The sequence below is a fragment of the Hemiscyllium ocellatum genome, chromosome 34 (assembly GCF_020745735.1).
Source record: "Hemiscyllium ocellatum isolate sHemOce1 chromosome 34, sHemOce1.pat.X.cur, whole genome shotgun sequence".
Lineage (NCBI taxonomy): Eukaryota > Metazoa > Chordata > Chondrichthyes > Orectolobiformes > Hemiscylliidae > Hemiscyllium > Hemiscyllium ocellatum.
Genome location: NC_083434.1, coordinates 8,923,034 through 8,946,423, shown reverse-complemented (window position 1 = coordinate 8,946,423; position 23,390 = coordinate 8,923,034). Strand labels below are relative to the sequence as shown.

The 23,390-nt window shown below is 40.5% G+C and overlaps 1 protein-coding gene across 1 annotated transcript in view; it reads right to left on the bottom strand.

The window, feature by feature from the left end:
* Positions 1 to 17,014, bottom strand: part of scgn (secretagogin, EF-hand calcium binding protein) — a 60,238-nt gene extending 43,224 nt beyond the window's left edge. Inside the window, exons 1-2 of the mRNA XM_060850012.1 lie at positions 16,786 to 17,014; positions 13,542 to 13,612 (exon numbers count right to left, since the gene is read on the bottom strand). Of these exons, the coding sequence (XP_060705995.1) occupies positions 13,542 to 13,612; positions 16,786 to 16,858 (144 nt within the window). The 5' untranslated portion in view covers positions 16,859 to 17,014. The remainder of the gene's footprint in view (positions 1 to 13,541; positions 13,613 to 16,785) is intronic.
* Between the last annotated feature and the right edge of the window lie 6,376 nt (positions 17,015 to 23,390).

The window sequence follows — 23,390 nt, the reverse complement described above, 5'->3', positions numbered from 1 at the left end:
CATCCCCATCAACTGATGAGAGTTCCTGACTTGTGGACACCAAAATGGAGAAGGTTCATTTGAAAGGAACCAAACATATCTTCAATGGGAGCAAAGTTGAGGTGTCAGAGACAGTGCACAATTGTGCAATACCTTATCTGCCCATTCCTCAAGAACCAATTACCCTGCAGAGAGTATACAAGTCAGCATCAGACTTAGCACTTACCTCAGAACCCACTGAATTGGAGTGGAAACAAATCAACTTCAATTCCAAAAGAAAATGAGAAGGGTTAACTAAACACCACAATACGTGAAAGTGTACCCACGGTTGGAGTTGTATGCATTGCACACTTCCTCCCCAGGCCAGCATTTGTAGGTGAGTATAAAATTGGAGACCATGACAACGGTGCCTTGGCCATTAGCTGTCCATCTCTTTCTAGGTCAAGAGGAAAAGCTACCAGGAAAAAATTCACCAGGATTTTTCCCCTGTGGGAATATTGCACAATTTCCTCTGCCCTATTGCAGGCCTAAGCCTTAATTCTCACTCGCTTGCTGAGTCTCTGCATTTGCTTCAAATCCATTACACATCACTAACTGAGTAAAGGTTAGCAAACTGAAATATTAATGCCACCTTTTCTCCTCCCTGCATCTACAGGGTGAGGGAGTGGTATCGTAGTAATGTCACTAAGTTAGCAATCTAGAGAGATTGGGTCAAATTCCACCATGGCAGATGGTGAAATCTGAATTAATTTTTAAAAATCTAGAATAAAAACTTATCATGAAAACCCACCTGCTTAAGTCCTTGCAGGCAGGGAAATCTGCTGTCCTTACCTGGTCTTGCCTATACATGACCTGTAGTTCAACTACCACCTGAGCATTAAATACATATACATATATTTACATGTGTATGTTAGTTCAACATAAATCCTTTAGTTTATGAGTTAATGCTTTTACCTAAAATTGCATGATACTCAAGGTATAATGATTGAATAATATTGTCGATAAATAGGACAATTATAGAGTAATTTTACAACTTTGCACTCCTGGAAGGGCATTATTCTACATAACCAACTTTCTAACACAAATGCTCCTCCAGAGGGTAAATCCATAAAGTTTAACATTCAGGATCTGCATCTTTCCATGCATATGCCATGAGACTATACAGCAGCTATGTATTTTATTCAGTAGAATTTGAGGAACTGTATTATTTTCAGCAGCATTAGAGTAACAGATTTGGTCCTAATTCTGATAGAGTCAACATGAAATCTGCTTCATAACTAAAATTCTAGCACATTCATGAATCCTTGATTCCAAGTCATGCAGAGAACTATGTAAATCTCTCTCTACAAACAATGTGACCCACTAGGTCACCATAACCTTTATGCACATGAGTGTAATCTAGCCACCAGCTACAGCCTGACCACTTGAATGGCTGTACTACATTAACAAGCACAATATCCTTCCCTTAAGGACACTCGTGAATCAGTAGGCTTCTTATAACAGTCTGATAGATTTATAATGACTTTCAATTTAGCCTTTCCTGCACCAAATTTTATTTATTCATTCATCCTTTGTACTGAAGACAACAGCCAGGCCATCATCTGATATTTTGACAGGAGTTCTTTGGTGACTGATGAAGCCCATGTTTTGTTTGAAGTTAGCATTCACGAACAATAAATTACAGAAGAATGTCATTTATTGGGGAATATTTTGTCTCATTTGGTCAATGAGCGATCTCATAGCAAGACCACTCTCTACACCAAACATGTACACTTGCACTTTCCAGCAGGCAACAATAACTGAAGAGTAATTGAAAACTTTGTAAGTTCTCCATAGCTGCAGAATACTGAGGCCAACTGAAATTATTGTATTGCCATTTTGATCTTGATCAGCACAGAATTTTACTGAGTCCTTGTATGACTTTGCACCAGGGATACATCAATCATCATTTCAGTTATGAAGCAGATTGCATTTTAACTCTAGCACAGTTAGGACCAAGCTTGATACTCTAATGCTCCTGAAAATAAAAGTTTCTCAACTGACTGCCTCATTGGACAGTGATTTTTCCAGTTGAGCCACCAGTGTAAACCTGTGGTAGTGTATTCGTTACGGATGCTACGTGAAGGATTCCATTGCTATAAACCAGGAAAGTAACTTCACAGTTGTCCAAAACGTAACTACTTTTGTAAATCTACTTTGACTTTATTAATACTCTGTTTTGTTCTTGTAATATTGCTATTTTTGGTAACTTTGCCTTTATGATCACATGAATTTCTCCATGACGGGAACAATTCGCTATGGGTCAGCTGAGAAAAAAGCATGAAATTGTCACAGCCACTTTGTTTACTTAATGTTACACACTATTCATATTCATAAGAATAAAACAAGCACATCTACAGAAAAGCATCATGCACTTCCATATCTTAAACAAAAGTCCCACTTCCTCTCTCCCCCACGCCAAAGAAACACAAGCTTGAATTGTGCCTACAAACATAGGCACTGAGTCACATCACTAATGGAAGTTGAAATGTTTTATGGGACTTTTTTTCTCTGCATAGATGCAGAATGGGATAATGGTGTCGTTGTAATGCCACTCAATTAGTAATCCAGAACCGCAAATTGATGTTCTACGAAATCCCATTGTGGTAGATGGTAACATCTATTTCCAATAACTGGCTTGACTGGCAACTCACGTAATTTTTAATTTGTAGTATTAGTCTAAGTTTCAATCTTCAAGTGGCCAAAGGAGGAATAAAAGAAATCTGTTCTGTCGTTTCATTCCAGGAATGAAAATGCTGTACCAATAAAGGATGGATAATAAATGCTGATCGAGCTAGTGGCACACGTGAACACTGAAAAAGAGTTGCAAGGGTCATAATTCTCTATGACAACAGCTATCAACCTTCTCTGAGAGTATCGCTTGTCACCTCGTTATCTTACCATAAGAACAGTAAAAGGTCCATAAAAGCTAACAACACTAACATTGTCAAAAACACTATCTACAGCAACAGAAGCAAGGTACTGAGCAACTAATAAATCCCCAAAATAGATGCAACTGCAGAAACACTGTAACAATAATTGAATAATGATAAACTGGACAAAGGATTTGCAGCTGTGTGGCAGTATTTTACATTTGTAACAGCAAATACAATCATTTTCTGTTGGAATGAGGGCCAAATCTGTTATTTTAATGCTTTTGGAAATAAAATTAGCTCCTTAAATTCTTCTGAATAAAATACATAGCTGCTGTACAGCCTCTTAGCATATGCATGGAAAAATGCAGATCCTGAATGTTAAACTTTTTTGGATTTACACTTCTGCTACTACATTTTGCCAGCAGGCAGCGTTTTAGAAACTTGGTACGTTCATACCATTCCTGGAGTACAAAGTTGTAAAGGTCCTCGATAACCTAGCTATCCTTTTTATCAACAACAATACTCGGGAGATATAAAGAAATCTGGAATTTGCTTCCCCAAAATCTTGGAGACATTGAGGCATTTCTCAAGACAGAGATGCTCAGGGACAGGGATCAAAGTTAGCTACATGTTGAACCGCAAAGCATTCATTTTTCCATTGCTAAATAGCATCAAAGATGAAGTGGCCCCGTTATAATCCCTACAGTATGAAAACAGGTCATTCAGCTCATCGAGTCCACACTGACCCTCCGAAAAGCATCCCACCCAGACCCTCCCCCCACCCTATCCTATTCCTGCAACCCTGCACTTCCCATAGCTAATCCACCTAACCTGCACATCGCTGGATACAATGGACAATTTAGCATAATCAATCCACCTGGCCTGCACATCTTTGGATCATGGAAGGAAACCAGAACACCTGGTAGAAACTCACACAGACAGTCACCTGAGGGTAAAATTGAACTTGGATCTCTGACTCTGTGAGGTAGCAGTGTGGACCATTGAGCCACCTTGCCACCCTTGTTCAATGTGCTTATAATAACACACATAATCATATGCTTGATATATGCAAATATATCAATCTTACATAACAAAATACACACATTTAAAATTAAACAGTGAAGTAGGTGCACTTGAACTGACTAAAAAGTCAGCAGAGATGGCACAATAGAAATATATGAGCATATAAATTAGGAACAGGAGTAGGAGATAGTAGACATGAGTCTGTGCTGAGTCATCTGATCAGAATGAAGGTTTCAATATAAACATTGCAGTCGGGCTCAATAATTCTCAGCTAGGGAGAAGGTACAAGTTCTTCAAATTCTCTTTAGTTGCTGTTGCCTGTTGGAGGGTGCAAGTGTATATGTCTGGTGTACAGAGTGGGTTTACCAGGAGATCTCCCAAGACAAAATATCCCCTTTCTGATTAGTCTCCTCATCACTCAATACGACCATGGTTAATTTGATTACTCCACATTTCCATTTACACCCAATAGCCAATCATCAATTAGATTACTGGTAAGTGATCTACCTCAGCAAAAACTTTACTTCCAGCGCCCTTTGAGAAGGACAGTCCTAAAGACACATAAGCCACTGCATGATAAATAATTCTTATCTCTGTCTTAAATGCTTATTTTTAAAACATTGATTCCTCATTTTAGGATCTGCCACAGGAGGAAATATCCTTTCTACATCAACTTGTCAAGTCCCCTCAGGATCCACCTATCCCAGATATTAGTCTTGTAAACCTTCTGTGAATTTCTTCCAACGAATTTGTATCATTCAATAAAATAAGCAATGAAATGCAGTCGTCTATGGTACTCCAGATGTAGTCTCCCCAGTGCCCTGTATAATGATATAATCTCCCTACTTTTGATTTCCCTCATTTTAACCAATAACTTTGCTACGTCTCCTGATTAGGTTCTCTACCTGCATACTTTACCTTTTGTGATTCATGTACTAGGTCACATAGATTTCTCTAGATCTCAAAACTCTGTATTCTTTCAACATGTGGACAAAATGTTCACTTTTAGTTTTCCTACCAAAATGAACAATTTCACATTTTTATACATGATACTGTTTGTCAGAGCTTTTCCCATTCACTTCACTATCTATATCATTTGTAGCCTCCTTGTGTCCTCTTCACAACTTATTTTCTTACCTACCTTTGTGTCATCAGTAAATTTAGCTACCACGCCTTTGGTCCCTTCACTCAATTCTTTTATATTATTGTTAAAGATTGATTCTCTTGGTATATCATTCATTACATCTTGCCAACCAGAAACTGATGCATTTATGGCTATTATTTCCTGTCAGCCAGTCAATCCTCTAACCATATCAATATGTACTTCATGTGCTGTGAGCTTTTATTTTCCATAATAATCTTTGATGTGGCATCTATCCAGATGTCTATTGAAAACTTCATTACAGTATATCCATTGGTCTCCTTTCTCCACAATATATCTTAATTCTTCAACAAACTCTGATAAATTGCTTATTAATCATTTAAAATGATCAATTTATTGGCTGGAATTGTTTGTATTTTGAAATTCTTGCTTACTGTTGTCTCAAACCTTCACTTTCTTAAGTTTAATCACTGGCCCTCGAGTTAGAGAATGATTGAAATATGCCACTCTCCTCCCATCCCATCCATGAAAGTTGAACAAGCCTCACATAACATACTGACAAATTAACTTTAATGTTAGCTACTGTCCAAGACTGCATACACTTGCAACAGCAGGTTTCAGGATAATTGAATTGGAATTTGAAGTCATATTATGTCTTACTCATGATGCTTGTCAAATCAAATTAAGTGCTCATTTCTCTTGAAGCATAGCCTCTTGCTGCATTGACTCTTGTTGTCCACAGATATCAACAGTTCTAACACCTTGATTATGGCAGCGGGGATACTGCTCTGTTGGAAACAGAAATCAATTTGATTTGATCAATTTGATTTCTAAATACCAAGTTATATGTAACATTTTAAAATTGATTCGCAGAATGTGGGTAACACTCGCTATTTATTGTCCATCCATAACTATCCTTGAAAATCACAGAATCCCTCGGCCCAACAGGTCCACACTAACCCTCCAAAGAGTATCCCAACCAAACCCATTTCCCATTACTCTACATTGACCCCTAACTAATGTATCTAACCTACACATCCCTGAACACTATGGGCAATTTAGCATGGCCAATTCACCTCACATGCACAAGGTGGTAATGAGTCACCTTCTTGAACTGCTATGGTTCATTGTGATCATGGTACGCCACAATATTGTTAGAATGGGAGTTCCAGGATTTTGACCTAGTGATAGTGAAGGAAAGGCAAACAATGAGGTGCCAATTTGAGGAATTCAGACACTAAGGCATGTTTGGATGCATGCAAATTTGCAATGACGCATTTCTGGTTGTGTGAAACTAGGAGCCAATGAATACTAACTTGGATATTTACTCACACAGTTAATGATTGGATCACATCACATGGAATCAAACACTAATCTTTAAAGCTTTGTCTTCCCTGACAACATGGCATGCATTTGAATTGGTAAGAAATTAATTGCTTTGAACATTAGTTACAAAATTATCCCCAAACATTTCAAAATCATGCTAAACACTCTTACTAAAAAAAATGCACACTTCATTGAGGTCCATTCACATGAGAGTGCAGCTTGACAGCAGAGAGCTAGGATTCATTTCAAACATAACTCAGACGACGTGTAAGAGAAAATTGGGTCTTTCATTCTAAACCACAATACGAAGAGTACATTACATCCTGCAGTACTGGCAATTTAAAACTTCAGCATCTCCAAGGGGAAGGAAGACACTTTTGGAAAGTACAAATCTCAAAACTGGAACTGCACTATTCTAGTTGCATCTCAGACTCATTCCCCGCTTTGTGGGGGTTCCCTAGTGGAAGTACCAAGTCAATGCATTGACCCCTTTGCACGAGTCATGTTCTTCTTGAAGGGGAGTCTCGCTAGATTGAAGGTATCACAATATCAGCATGGCAGCTACTTTTTATGCTAAAATGCTATTCCTCATTGTTTTTGCTTAATAAGTCTGAAATAATATTACATGACCAATAAAATATGGGATATGAATGAAGTAATGTTTATAGGCAAAGCCACTCGTCCATATCATCATTAAATTGATTAGAAGGAGGATGTTATAATTATATTGTACACTTAAGGTATCTCAAATTGTTTCACAAATAATTATTTTTGAACGGTGGCCATTTGTCCTTATGAAGGCAAAAGTAGCTGCCAATTTGAACACAGCAATGTCCCACAATCCCGGTGAGATTAATGGTCTGGTAACTTATTTTTTGATAGTTTTAGCCAAGCATTGAGAGAACGTTGGAGAAAATTCTGCTGTTACAATACTGCCACGGACCTTTTATAACAACCTGTGCTCATGACCAAGTTGGTTAAGTTACAAATATTAGGATTATATCTATCAGCTACTAATTTCCACACATTGCTCTTCTACAAAGTCCTGCACCTTCGGAGATATGTAGGAGTCAATCGAGGATAAAAATCCATTTTGAGCCTTCATGGAAACAGGGACTGAAAACATTGAGTATGCAATTGCACAAGATAACATTATTTAATTTAATTTGGCCTGAAGCAGATAAGTTAATTACAAGGAAGAAACATAGTGGATCAATTGATACAAGCTAGATTTTACATTAACAGTGGTGTTACAATTGCATAGCATCTGGCATGTGTCCTCTTTAATTTTTAACTATGTGCCTAACAGAAACTAGCCATATACTGTAAAGGGGAACTTGCAAATAGTATGTAAAGACAGATGAATATCTGACAACTGAAACTCTTAAATTTGTGGATTTGTGTGAACACAATATTTATACTTACAAATGTGCTACCATTGCTGTGATATGGTTTGCGCACATTTGCTTTACCACAAATGCAATGAAGTTTATTTTTCACAGACTTAGTTTATACTGACAGGTTGCTGTCAGCTTATGTTTTTGTTCAGTGAAATGAAACAAAAACATAAGCCTTGACATTGTTTTGTGGGGTTTCAGGCAAAGTACTGTTTGTCTTGAAATACTGCTCCCCATTTTCTTTCTGAAATCATTAACTCAAAAAGCTTTAACAAATTCACTAAAATAGGGAAATGAGAATTCAAAGCTGAAGGGATCATTCAATATTTAAAAAGGTTTCCCACCAAGAAATGCATCTTTAGTTACCAAAACCTGACTCTGCCATTTGACTCTGAACTTGACTCTAACCCTAATCAAATGAAAAGAGGGTATTGAATGGGAGACAGATAGTTGGTTCCATCAGCCTGTCCTTGAGAAGGTGGTACTGAGTTGCCATTTTGAACTGCTGCAGCCCATGGGGGTAATGGTATGCCACAGTGTTGTGAGAATGGGAGTTTCAGGAAGTTGACCCAATGATAGTGAAGGAACGACAAACAATATGGGGCAGTATTAGGAATTCAGATGCCAAGATGACTTTGGGTGCATCTAAATTTCCAATGAAGCATTTCTGGTTGTGTGAACTCATGATGGCTGCTGCACAATGACAAGGCACTTCTTTTGGTCCACATGACACCCATCACCCACCCCAATGTCACCCCAATTCTTCCATCTTTTTGTCATGTTCTGGTGAGACAAAGAAAAATTCAATAAAGGGAAAAAAAAAGTCTGGATAATTCCTCTCTGACCTGAGAATCTAAGCAATCCATGAAGAATTAACATGGCTTCTTCTTCATTAATGGTAAGAGTTCCTAGTAATTGTAAGAAATTCACGTAAGTTGAACATGAGAAGCCTCCACATTCATTATAGATATTAATACTGTGAATTAAATCAATGCTGGTAGTATCGGTTTTAATAGATATTAACTCGTGACACAAAAATGATCACGACTGATCAAATGCCTTTTTCAAAATCCAACTAGACTAAATTTCTTGGTTCCCTTTTATCAATCTTCTGGTTACATCTCAAAAAACTTTAATAAATTTGGTAAATGTGGTGTTTCCTTTCTTAAAATTATGCTGATTCTGTCTGATTGTATTAAGACCTTTTAAATTTCTTGCTACTAACTCCTTAACAATAGATTCAAGCATTTTCCCAATGGCATTAAAGGAGTTCTCTAACAGGTGACTCAGAGTTTTCATGTTGAAGGAGCATTATACTTTGAAAGGGGTGGCATGGTGGCACAGTGGTTAGCACTACTGCTTCAAAGCACCGGGGACCCAGGTTCAATTCCTGCCTCAGGTGACTCTCTGTGTGGAGTTTACACATTCTCCCTGTGTCTGCATGGGTTTCCTCCCAGGTTAGGTGAGTTAGCCATGCTAAATTGCCCGTAGTGTTAGGTGTAGGAGAATGGGTTGTGGGTCGGTGTGGACTTGTTGGGCCGAAGGGCCTGTTTCCACACTGTAAGTAATCTAATCTAAACCCCTCTGTCCATTAACTAAGTCCAAACACAATTTTCTGTACATTATACAAACTCCTTCATCAATGTCAAACTTCAATGTTCCATGCACTGACAAATAAAGCAATTGTGAATTGACATTAGCTCTTTAAATTAGATTATTCTCCAACACAGAAATGCTTTTGCTCTAAGAGCCATAATTTTGACCTAATAACTTGACAGGATAACAAAATCAGCAAGGCTGAGTAGCAATCGTGCAGAATATTTTAGAATACAACTTTGATCTTTATATAGCAATGCCTTCCTAACTGAGGGTTCTAATTTCAATTCTTCAACCTTAAACCATTTTTTTGAAATTCAATGTTATCAAAAAGAGACAGATGAACAGTTTACTGCACCCAGCTTCATATAGTTTTCGTATTCTCGAGGTCAGAATATATTTGCCACGCAGAATTTCTTTTATCTCAATGTTGAAAATTTGATTCAGATCAGATGCCTCATAATGTGGAAAAACTGGTGAAAGTGCAAATTTCCCTCCCAAAGGCACATATATTGATCCAGTCCTTCTGCAAGCAGTTTGCTTGCGGCTAAGTGGTGACATTGAACTTTTGTTGCATTTCCGGATCTACTTCCAAGCTTTTCCTCTGATCCAATAAATCAATCAAGAAGAATCTTTACTTTTCACTCAAGATTTTGAAATGCTTGTAATAATTGTTGACTTTTAACAAATGATCTAATTTGGCTGCTTTACTCAGGTATAATATAAACAAAGAGAGATATGCATTTGAATGGCACCATTCCCAATCTTAGAAGGTCTCAAAGCGTGTCTCAGCCAATGAATTATTTCAGAAGCATGATCATTGCTGTCACCTAGAAAAATAAGGCAACAAATTTTCACACAGAAAAGTTTCACAAACAGTAATGAAAAAAATTGACCAAGTAATCTGTCTTAGTTGTGCTGGTTAAGGTACCTACATTGAGGATTACAAGACATCATTTTTACACTTCTTTGAATCAATTCTTTTATATAACGTCAGAGACAGACAGTACCTTAAATTAACATTTCATATGAATGATGGCACTCTAACATTGTAGTGATCCTTCTGTATTACATTTGTATGCCAGTTAAAAATATGCTTGAACCCACAAACCCTTTGACTCAAGAGGTAATCCTGGCACTAAACGAAGGTTGATAGCAACAGAATACTGTTCTACCAGAATGAAGCCGACCAGAAACAATAACTTATTAAAACAGATGCTCACAAAATGAACAAATTATTTGATAAGTTCTTCCAGTTTCTTCTTCTGTGTTGGTTTGTTGACGGTGTGTTGTGTGTCTTTGTGCATGTGTGTTTGTGTGCATTTGCTGGTCACTACTTTAACTATTTTGCTATCCTTTGTTTCTGTAACACTACATTCTTATTGCCTGGCTAAGGTGATCTCTTACATTGACATTGTGTTCAGGTAACTGGTTATTCAAAAGATATTTCATTTTTCTCTTTGTGGTATTGCTGGTTGATTTATTTGTCTGCTTGTTCCTTCCTTTTTTCAGATTCTAAGGGCTAGCCTCTATTATTTTCCAGTCCTCAAGAAGGCATCAGCCTGACACAAGTACCTGTCAGTTCTCTTCATAAAGACTAGTTGATCTGCTGCGTTTCAGCAATTTATGTTTCACGTTTTCAAACAATTGCAGTTTGCTTGCTTTTTAAACAGTATTTGCTCTGTGCTATGTATATTGAATTTTACTTCACAATATTTCGTGTGGAAAAAGTTTTTGTTGATTAGAAGCAACAAAATTAAAAGCTTCAAAAAACAGTACAGAATGTTAGTTCACTGAAAACAATAATTTTGTCAGAACTATTAAACTCAAAATTTAGACAATTATAATTTGAAGTCTAGAATAAATCGGACAAAAAAGGGATAATGGGAAGTATATTCATGGAAATGATTTAGATTGTTGAACCTTGAAAAAGAGTGAATGCTATGAAAACGTCATACAACCTTTTCAGATGATTATTTTATGTCCTTGCAAATGCAAACAGATTTGAACAATATAATCAATGAAAATGCTGGAGAAAATCAGCAGGTCTGGCAGCACCTGTAGACAGAAATAGAGTTAACGTTTTGAGTCTGGTATGACGCTTCAGAACTGAAAGGAGTTGGAAAATGGTAGTTGTTATACTTTTGACATAGGAACAGGAAGAGTCGAGAGTGTGGTGCTGGAAAAGCACAGCAGGTAGGGCAGCATCTGAGGAGCAGGAGAATTGATGTTTTGGGCAAAAGCCCTTCATCAGGAATGAGGCTGGTAGCCTTGGGGGTGGAGAGATAAATGGGAGGGGGGGGTGTGCTGGGTGAAGGTTGCTGGGAGTGCAATAGATAGGTGGGGGAGAAGGTGATAGGTTAGAGAGGAGGGTCGAGCGGATAGATGGGAAAGATGGTGGACAGGTCAAGAGGACGGTGCCGAATTGGAGGCTTGGGACAGGGATAAGGTGGGGGGGAGGGGAAATGAGAAAATTATTGAAATCCACATTAATCCTGCACAATCCCAAGTTGGAAGGTGAGGTGCTATTCCCCAGGCGTTGGGTGGTTAGGGTTTGGCGATGGAGGAGGCCCAGGACCTGCATGTCCTTTGCGGAATGGAAGGGGGAGTTAAATGTTCAGCCATGGCGTGGTGGAGTTGGTTGGTGTAGGTGTCCCAGTGATGCTCTCTGAAACAATCCACAAGGTGTAGAGGAAACTACATCGGGTGCAACAGATACAGTAGATGACATTTGTGGAGGTACAGGTAAATTTCTGTTGGATGTGGAAGGATCCTTTGGGTCCCTGGACTGAGCTGAGGGGGAAGATGTGGGTGCAGATTTTGCGCTTCTTGCAATGGCAGGGGAAGGTGCTGGAATTGGGGGTGAGGGCTGGTGGGGGCGCGTGGATCTGACAAGGGAGTTGTGGAGGGAATGGTCTCTCTGGAATGCTAATAGGGGTGGGGAGGGAAACATATCCCTAGTGGTGGGGTCTGTTTGTAGGTGGTAGAAGTGGCAGAGGATGATGCGACATATGCAGAGGTTGATGGGGTGGAAGGTGAGGACCGGGGGGTGTTTCTGTTCTTGATGCATTGGGGAGTTCACACACTCGACTCTGACCTTCAACATCTGCAGTTCCTCACTTTCTCCATAGGAACAGGAAGAGCAAGGGGATCAGATGATTTAGAGGAATAAAAACCGAAAGAAACTGAATGTTGTAAATAAGAAATAAAAAGAGAAATTGCTGAAAAAGGTCAGTCGGCCTGGTGGCCTCTGTAGAGAGAAATCAGAGTTAACATTTTGGGTCCAGTGACCCTTCCTCAGAGCAGGGCTGAAAGAGCAATGGAACACGGAAAGTGGAACTTTCCTTGTTCCAGACCTTCTCTGGCCCTCTCCACAACCCTTCTGAATGTGGAAAATTAATCAATTTTGCTTTCAATTTCCATTCTTCTCTCACTTCACTTGGTCCATCTCTGATTCTACCCTCCCTTTATTTTTGTTCCTTTCACCACCTCCTTCCTCACTGTCCAAGGCTCCAAACTCACCTTCCAGGGGAAAAAGCATTTTACTTGTACTTCATTCAAATCAGTCTACCACATATGCTGCTCAAAATGCTGAGTCTTTTATGTTGGCGAGACCAAACAGACAAAGAAACCACTTTGTGGAACACTTCCATTCTGTCTGCAGCAATGACTCCGAACTCCCATCTCATTTGCCCCCTTGTTCTCACGGTAACATTTCTGTCCTGGGCCTGCTGCAATGTTCTAATGAAGTTTGAGGAACAACACCTCAATTTTGTGTTTAGACATTTTAAAAGCTTGACGTTGAATTCCCAACTTCAGAGCATTACCTTAAGATGTTGGTCCTCCATTTAAATAAAAAATCTTGCACTGTCTGTTTCAGAATTCCAGCATCTGTATTATTTCAACAATACATTATTATTAACAACAAAAAAAAGGAAAACTGCTGGAAAATCTCTGGGTCTGGCATCAGCTGTGGAGAAAAAGCAGAGTTAATGTTTTGGGTCCAGTAACCTTTTTCTAGAATATATTGTTAGTCTCAGGCAGAACTGACCTTGTTGCTATGTATCTTGTTTTTGTGTGAGTCCTTTCCATCTCTGTACACGTGCATTTGGCAAACAGCTGTCAGAAGGGAACTAAGTTGGTTGCCTTGGAAATGCTTACAATGAGGTCTATTTAACAAGTTAAAAGAGAATGTGTACTCACTTCAGCACCAAGTTTCTTCATAAGGTGAAGGAAAAAATCATCCAGTTCTTTGCCTTCGATGTAGCCATTGTCTAGAAGAGATGTGAACAAATAGTGTAACCATTTCAATAAAATCATTTGAAGAATTGAATAACATAAAAATATTCTGGAAATCCTGTCTGAAGACCTTTGGGTATGGAATGAACAGCACAAATGTAATACAGCACAGTAAATCGAGCTGAATTTATTCAGGCATAAAATCGCACATGTCAAAAAGCCACTTACCCAGCCTTAAATCTGTATTGAGATAAACATGGTTAGCTAGAGTCTGAGCTATTTCACTGTTATGTTGATTCCAGCAAGTTGACCTCATTATTCACATGTAATAAGTGCTGCATTCAACATTTCTCTGAATAGACCTAGATGTACAACTCCTGAGAACATACAATAGAAACTATGTGCTAGGAAGGCTGACTAGGTTGCTTTTGTAGTGACTACAACATTTTGGGAGATGTTGCTGTCCCCTAAACCTAGAAGTTTCAACAGCTGCAATTTTAAAATGTTGGTGTGCTGTAGTGGTATTGTGGTTTTGCTTGGAACTGCTGCTGCAGGAGGATGTACAGATATTGCAGTGAAGAACGAGTGTGCTCAGTGAGTACTCTCAAAAAAACAGGTCCCACCATGTCACATATTATCCTGACTGGAGTGAGCAATCATAAAATAAAAATAAAACAATACTTTATTTACTGTAATAGTACAAGTTCCCATCTCCTTAAAAACCACAGAAAGGTTGAAAGATCACTTTTACTTCACAAAAGGATGAGCACATTTGAAATGAGGGTGGCACGGTGGCTCAGTGGTTAGTACTGCTGCCTCACAACACCAGAGACCCGGGTTCAATTCCCGCCTCAGGCAACTGACTGTGTGGAGTTTGCATGTTCTCCCCGTGTCTGCGTGGGTTTCCTCTGGGTGCTCCGGTTTCTTCCCACGGTCCAAAGATGTGCAGGTTAGGTGAATTGGCCACGCTAAATTGCCCGTAGTGTTGGGTAAATGTAGGAGAATGGGTGGGTGGCGGATCGGTGTGGACTTGTTGGGCCTGTTTCCATACTGTAAGTAATCTAATCTAAAACTTTCGCATCTCCACATTTCTGCAATAGTAATAGTGTGCAAAACCTTACAGTTTTCTTTAGAATATAGATTAAGTGAACGCTTCAATGGTACCGATGTAAACATAAAAATAAAATACCACAAATGCTGGAAATCTGAAATAGAACAGTAAACATTGTACAGCAAGCCTGGCTGCATCTTTGGAATCTGTGACTCCCTGGTGATGCTGATACATTTGGTCCTCAGATGAGGGACACTGCCCTGATGAGCACCAATGTTGTGACGGCACAATTCATTCTAAAATGCAAAAGCAAGTGCAATGGTGGCCAATGACTAAAAGCAAACTAGAATGCTCTTGACTCACAGATTTTTTTTTTAAAAATTCATTGTTGGGATGTGAGCATCACTGTCTGGCCAGCATTTATTGCCTGTCCCCGTTGCCTTTGAGAAGGTGGTGGTGAGCTGCCTTCAACTGCTGCAGACCACATGCAGTACACTGACCCACAATGCAGTTGGGGCGGGCGGGGGTGGGGGGGGGGTAATTTTGACCCAGCAACAGTGAAGGAATGTCAATACATTTCCAAGTCAGGATGGTGAGTGACTTGGAGGGCAACTTGCAGATGGTGGTGGTCCCATACATCTGCCACATTTGAACTTCTAGATGGAAGTGGTTGGAAGGTGTTGTCTAAGGAGTTTTGTAGATTGTACACACTGCCGCTATTGAACATCGGTGGTGGAGAGAGTGGATGTTTGTGGATGTGCTGCCAATCAAGTAGGCTGCAATGTCCTGGGTGGTGTTCAGTTCCTTAAGTATTATTGGAGCCTGCACTAATCCAGGCAAGTGGGGAGTATTCCACTACACTCCTGCCTGTGCCTTCTAGATGGTAAACTGCTGGTGAAGGCTTTGAAGAGCCAACAAGTGAATTACTCACCAATGCATTCCTAGCTTCTGATCTGTTCTTGTAGCCAACTATGTTTATGTGACAAGTCCAGTTGAGATTCTGGTCAATGGTAACCCCAAGGATGTTGATGGTTAGGGATTCAATGATGATAACACCATTGAATGCCTAGGGGTGACGGTTATATTGCCTGTTATTGGAGATGGTCATTGCCTAGCATATGTCAGCCTAAGCCTGAATATCGTCCAGGTCTGACAGCACTTGCGCATGGTCTGCTTCAGTATCTGAAGAGTCACCAATGGTTCGAAACCCGCCTTTGCAGATGGTGGTATTTGAATTCAGTAAAATCAAAAGAACGTCCCCAGAACATTAATGGACTTTCTAGAAAAACAGTCTAGCAGCAATCCTATTATTGCCTCCCTCTTTGTTATTTCTCCACAAGAAACAAATGGTGAAATCTGTGATTATGGATCAAGGAATCGACAGCAAATCTAATTCCTACCCCTTGTACAAACCCTTCACAGGATCTCTCAAGAGCAACATTTAAAGGTGGCAAAATTGAAGGTTTCACCTGGCCTGTCTCAATCATTAAAATAAAAATCTAAAGCTCCAGAACGATGCAGCTGCTAAGGAAATAACATAAACATGATAAACTAAATAAATGCAAGGGTGGGGGTCCGTTCAAACAATAAACTATGCAAGAAAAAGGAACGCTGATGGTTTAAGAACCAGGAAGTGAATTATTGCTACAAGTCTCAGGCTGCAATGGAATAAATAGTTGACTTCACTCATACAGAATGAAAAAAATGAAGCATTGTACCAACGTGATATCGAGAACAGAACACAACTTAAAGGACAATCAAACCCCCACATAAAGAAATGTGGCAAAATGTACTGTACACTTTGGGTTCTGAGGAAGGGTCACTGGACCCGAAAAGTTAACTCTGATTTCTCTCCACAGATGCTGCCAGACCTGCTGAGCTTTTCCAGCCACTTCTGCTTTTGTACTGTGCAAGCGACTGATTTGTGTACATTTCGTTCAAACTAATTTGCTTCGTCCTTTCAGATCTACTGAATATTTCACGTCTCAATTTGATCGCAAAAGTTTCCGAAATACAATTGAGGGAAAATCATTTCTACTTTACAGACGGATTAAGATTTTCAAATATAATCACCCCTTCGTGTCCCCGTACAGATAACAGGAACTTAAGTATCTCACCATTTAGCAGCAAAAGTGATAAAATAAATGTTTAAATTACCATCAGCGTCAAATCGTTGCCAAATCTGAAGGAAGCCGACAGCATCCAGATTGTGGAAGCCCGGACTGTCCATGGTGCTGCCGAGTGAGGGAAAAAAAGTTTTGAATTGCTGGCGACCTTCTGTGCCGCAGTTATCAGGAGAGATCCAGAATTCGGGAATGGGCAATGGTCCTTTCTCACCGCCAGGAGAAAGGCAACTCCACTGAAATACAACACCCACCGAGTCCCCCAGGGAGCTCTGACGAGCTCCGGCTCCTCCCATCTCAGCATCCTATTGATCAGCTTCCAATGCACTCACTTGTTAAGGTCATGGAGAGAAATCTGCATTGAAGGGCTGTTTGGAATAATAACACCACCCCAGCACAGAAAGTAGTATCCCTGCCAGATATTTCTCTTTTTGTTTGCACAAGAAACTAAACTGTCGAACAGCAATGACCCAGAACTCGAAAGGTATGTGTGCGGGGTGGGGGGGAGAGAAAACACAATCCTGGGCAATATTCTAAAAGGTTTCATACAATTGGCGTTTGTGGGATAAATGAAGGGAACATTGCATGCTATAGAACAATCATTTTCCACGGTCGAGCAGACGCCGCTGGTGGAGCTAACAGTCTCTGCTGATTTCCTGACATCGCTCCCGCCTAACTGAAATTGACAGGCGTGCACTCTCTGTCTATCATAATGTTTCCAGAGAGCTTAACAAGTGACCTAACCCAGTCACAAATAATAAAGACTGGGCTCAATTTAGTGCCCCCTGGTGGCCAGTTTAAAGGTGGGGATATTTAAACCCATCGTACTTGAGAGCAACTGTGGGCCCACCTTACAGTTCCCTCTCCACACTAAAGGTTTGCCAGTTATGACCATACTTAACTGAACTGCTTATTGAAGTCTTCAGAGGTGACTCCAACTTGAGGTGCTGTCATGGGGTCCCACCTATATCAGCAGCACCCATCTGAGCTATAACGGGCCCTCCCACTAACGGTGCTCCACACACTGTACATTGGCAACCTCCAGGAAGGGTATTCAAGTGGGCAGGACTTGGATTCTGGAGTCATGTTTGGTCCCAATATCCAACAATCTCCTAAATTGGCAAGCCCCCATCGGGCCCAATCATTCCCACAATCAAAAGGATGTAGATTAGATTAGATTAGATTAGATTCCCTACAGTATGGAAACAGGCCTGGGGAGTGAAATCCTCAAAAGTGACATTGGCTCAGGATCTCAAGATTATCCAGTGGTCTTTCAAGTTGCACTCAGGCAGCATTATCAACAAACAGCATTCCCCCACCACCCCGAATTAAGTCGTTCTTCAACTTACTATGCTAACTTTCACAGCCAGTCAATAGATTGGAGGATGTGAGTGCACAGTGGGAAGCCATTGTTGACTGATTCTGACCCACTAGTACAGCATAAAGACTGAAATCAGCAAGATAAAACAAAGAACTGTAGATGCTGGAGATCTGAAACAAAAAAAAGACAGTATTGGAGACCAGGCAGCATCTGTGGACAGAAAAACAGAGTTAATGATTTGAATCCAGTGACCCTCACCAGAACCGAAAACAGTTGGGGAAAGGTGGTATTTATGCTGACGACAGGGTAAGGAGGTCAGCTGAAGCAGTTTACCAAATACCTCCACTCTATCTATAAAAATGACCCCAAGCTTCCAGTTGCCTGCCTCTTCAACACACCACTGTGTTGCCATGCCAACATGCATGTCTCAGGCCTGTTGTAGTGTCCTACCAATGCTCAACACAAACTGGAGGAACAATACCTTACCTTCTGCCAAGGTACCTTTGTGCCGAAAAAATTGAATATTGGATTTAAAATTTCAGCATGTGAACATTTCCCTTCATGTTCATTATCAATCCCCACACCCCCAGGTCCTGTTCTGTACCAGCTGCTCCCAGTGTACCAACGTATTTTCAACTATTCAGTTCCCATTATCACCTATCCGTTTGTCTGCTTCCTTTTTGTCCTCAGTTTCTCTGGGCACTATCGCTATCTAGATGACTTACTTCTCCCCCTTTCCCAATTGCTTTCTGTTCTGGCAAAGAGTCACTGGACTTGGAACTTTAGTTTTGTTTTTCTTCAAACAGATGCTTCCAGATCTGCTGAGTTCCTCCACCTCTTTGTTTTCTTTCTCTGAGATCAGGGAGCGTGTGCTTACCTGCAGTGAAAGATAGCACTGTTAGGAGTAGTTGTTTTAGCTTGAATTCACCACTTCTTCTGAGAATAGTATCTTTATTGCTCAGTTTCTTACCTGTGAAACTGAAATTACATTAAGGGAACCCCAGAGTGGTTCATGGATATAGGCTTTAATTTGAAATTTTTGCCCACAGACTACATGCCTAACATTGGATGTTTATTGTATGCATTAAGGTTATTACAATTGTATTGAGAAACTTAAGAATAGAATACGCTGCATAGAGACAAGTTACATTTTTTTGCTCTTTCTGCAATTTAAGCCAAAATGGTTTATGTATTTTTACAAGTCTTAAAAATAATCATATGTTTTGAAAGTAAAATGTAAGTCTTCCCTGCAGTGTCGGAGCTATCAATGCTACAATAGCTTGGATCTCCAAAGAGCAGCAGCACACAGATCCAGTCCAGAAGCCTGCAACAGAAGTAACACCACCATCAAAAGTAGCAGTTTTCTCCAAAACCACGTGAAACCTCACAGCTTAGAGGAGATGGATATAGAGATGCATCTTGAAGGAGGTGATATGTTCAGCATCGATTCAGATCAAAACCAAGGATCTGCTTCCTCAACAAATCTAAACAACATATCTCTGACGGCTCAGGCTCTCAGGCAGCTGTATAAACATCTGTAGCCTTTAGGATGTTGATATCTGCCCAAGAGCAGCAGGGGCAGGGGCACTGCCATGGCTGACAAGGTGATCACAGCACTCAACTTCTTCATCTCCAGGACCTTTTGGGGGAGCTGCTGAGGACATCTGTAGATCTTACAGTCTGCAGCTCATAACTGTGTCACTCAGATTTATTAATTTCTTGTTTGTCAAAGCCACCAACTATATTCACTTTGACAGGAATGAAACTAGTCAAATCAGATAGCTGTCTGCTTTGTTTTACTGGCAGGATTTCTAATTTAGCCGGTGTTTGAGCATACTCATATGCAACCAAAAGTCATTCAGATCTGTGATGTATTTATCAATAGGGTTATAGATTAACTCTTTATAAAGGATTTCCATTAGTTTAATGTGCAGCTTGTCTGTGATCACAAGAACACTGTGCATGTTTGTGTTGGATGCCCAGAGAGATGCCGTGACCCATTCATTATTCTGCATCCACTAGATATCCCTATTTAAAAGAAGTTGCGAATTATGTTGAAACCGTGCAATCATTGGTTAACAGCTCCACTTAATAAGAATGCAGTTTTTAAATCACCTAAGTTCATATTGCAATTATGATTTTTAAGAACTATTTCTGTACCTGATAGAGGCAAGATAATACACTGAACAGATATAATCCTTGCTGTCACAATGGAATCCTTTCCCTCTCAAAATTGTAATACTCAATATTACCAGCTGTAAGGCCAATGGGAAAAATAATATCTGCTTTAGTTCTACTACTCCTTCTTTACTCAAGTTAATTCAATTTTATATTTATGCAGGATAGCATTGTGAACTAATATTCCAATTAGGAAATGCATAGTGGGCACAGAGCCAGCTGAAACTCAGACATCACATGCAGACTTGAATCAAATTTGTTGCTCTTTAACTTGATTGGATCAAATTTCAAATCCATAAATCAGCCAATCCTGTATCACAGCTCACAGAACACCAGTCAACAGGTGATAAATAATAGATTTAATGTTCAAATGTTATGTAGATAAATGGGATAGTATAAATTACATGAACAAAATTGACCACCTGACAATGACATTGTGATGTTTTTGCAACATCTCTAACAATTCTCTTTTCCAGATCTTTCTGTATTGAGGAACCCTAGTCTGGATTTGAAGATATTGCCAATGTTATTACTCTCACCATCTATAAGCTACAGATTCCAGCAAATATTTGGGCCACAACTTACAGACTGGTTATAATCGAGAGAAAGAGAGCAATAGCTGTTCAAAGAGTGTGCCACCTGTTTGTACATTTTGTTGCAATCATTGCTTATGTATCAATGAAGACTCACAATAGTTTAAAATGAGCATGGAATAAAACCATTCAAAGCAATTACATTTTTCTTCAATCAATAAGCAAAACACATCCTGGTAGTCTTCACCTCATGCTTGTTTATTTATTGCACTTTCACTACATTTACCAACAGTATTTTAAAATATATATTTACAGGTGATTGGTATTACAGGCATCCTTGCAAGAGGATTCGCAGTAGGGTTAAAATCAACGAGGTAAAAACAGATGCTGGAAACCAGAGTTTGGATTAGTGGTGCTGGAAGAGCACAGCATCTGGATTAGTGGTGCCTTGAAGAAGTTTTCCTCCTCTCTCTACAAGAATCTCAGGGAGTCCCTCTCCCACTGCAACTCCCAGGTCATTTCCTCTGCCCTGATCACCTTCATCCCCTCCCCCACTCACCCATTGTACTCTATGCTACTTTCTCCCCACCCCACCCTCCTCTAGCTTATCTCTCCACGCTTCAGGCTCACTGCCTTTATTCCTGATGAAGGGCTTTTGCCCGAACCGTCGATTTCGCTGCACTTTGGATGCTGCCTGAACTGCTGTGTTCTTCCAGCACCACTGATCCAGAATCTGGTTTCCAGCATCTGCAGTCATTGTTTTTACCTCATTGATTTTAACCCTACTGCAAATCCTCTTGCAAGGATGCCTGCCTTGAAGAAGTTTTCCTCCTCTCTCTACAAGAATCTCAGGGAGTCCCTCTCCCTCTGCAACTCCCAGGTCATTTCCTTTGCCCTGAAGCTCTTCAACCATGTCGTGAAACAAACTCGACTCTATGCTACTTTCTCCCCACCCCCACCCTCCTCTAGCTTATCTCTCCACACTTCAGGCTCACTGCCTTTATTCCTGATGAAGGGCTTTTGCCCGAAACGTCGATTTCGCTGCTCCTTGGATGCTGCCTGAACTGCTGTGCTCTTCCAGCACCACTAATCCAGAACGGACATAATTCCACAGAGGTTGCTATCCCGTTACTAACTCACCCGTTATTTATACTGATCCCTCAGAGCTGGCTGTCAGAGTGAACAGGATGTCTGATACTTCTGTTCTTATCTGTCAGCCAGGGCTCCCTGTTTGGACACGATTAACAGCCCCAGTCAGGGAACTCATATTCTGAGGTCCACCTAGCTAACCTCATTACAATCACTGCCATGCTTTTCCCCCTCTCAGTCTGAGGTCATAGGTCAGTTCTTTTTTGGTCACTCCTCCTGGGGGAGGGTCAGGTTCCTCCAACTCTGCCACTGAACAGGCAGTGGGTAACGTACAGTCGCTTGCCTCTTGCACCCTGGAGCTTCTCAGAAGAAATTCATTCTCTTCTTCAGACAGCAAAGGCATTGACACCTACCATGTCCATCTCAGTTTCCTATGTATCTTCAACGCTTGACTGAGAGGAAGAACCCACAGGTTCCAGAAGATTCAGAAAGGCAGTTAAGGGGCCAGGCAAGTGTTGCTCCTGCGCTGTTTGTGAGTTTGCAGCTTTCATGTGGTCCACGTGGTTATTCAGGGCTGCTGACCTCACGTTAACCCATTTCTCTTACCCATGCAGGGCCAATCCCATGATTCCTACAACAAATGTCATCCCCTGAAGTAAACTGCTTCTCTTGCTTAGCGGAATCTTGTGTCTGGCCTGGGCGTTCCTGATGCCATTTCACCCACCCCTCAGGTCCAGAAAGATCAGATTTAACCTGGTGCGGAATCTTCTTCCCATTAGCAACGCTGCTGGAGCTATCCCTGTAGCTGCATGAGGGGGAGGTCTTACAATTCAAATAGGAACCAGGACAGTTTGGTAACTAGTAAAGCTGGGGACTGTTTATTTAAGCCTGCTTTCAAAGTTTGGACTGCGCTTTCTGCCTCACCATTGGATGATGGGTGGTTTGGAGATGTCCTTATTTGTCAAATACTATTTGACTTTAGGAAGTATTCAAAATTCCCTGCAGGTAAACAACTGCCTATTATCTGTGACCAATCCTACCGGGACTCCATGTTTTGCAAATGAGGTGAGCTGTTTTTCTATTGTCTTCCCCTTGTTTGATGAATGAATTCTATGCACGTCCAGCCATCTTGAGTGGGCGTCCACATGACTAAGGACATTATGCTAAGGAAAGGACCTGCATAGTTGACATGTAACCAAATCCAGGGTTTACCCAGCCATTCCCATTAATGTGGGGGAGCTTCTGGCAGTAATTGTTGACCTTGTTGGCACTCTGGGTTCTGCCCCACCAACACGGCTATGTCTGCATCTAATCTTGGTCACCAGGCATAACCTTTCACCAACATGTTCATTTTAGAAGCCTCTGGACCCTAGTGAAAATCAGCCAGTGTCTGGAGGCGACCTTTGCTCGGGACCATCACCCTTGCTCCCCATAATATGCCGTCCTCTCCTGTGATCTGGTCTCTGTGGTTCCAGAGAGGTGTCAATGCTGGTTGCGTCAGCCCTTTTGTTTCCAATC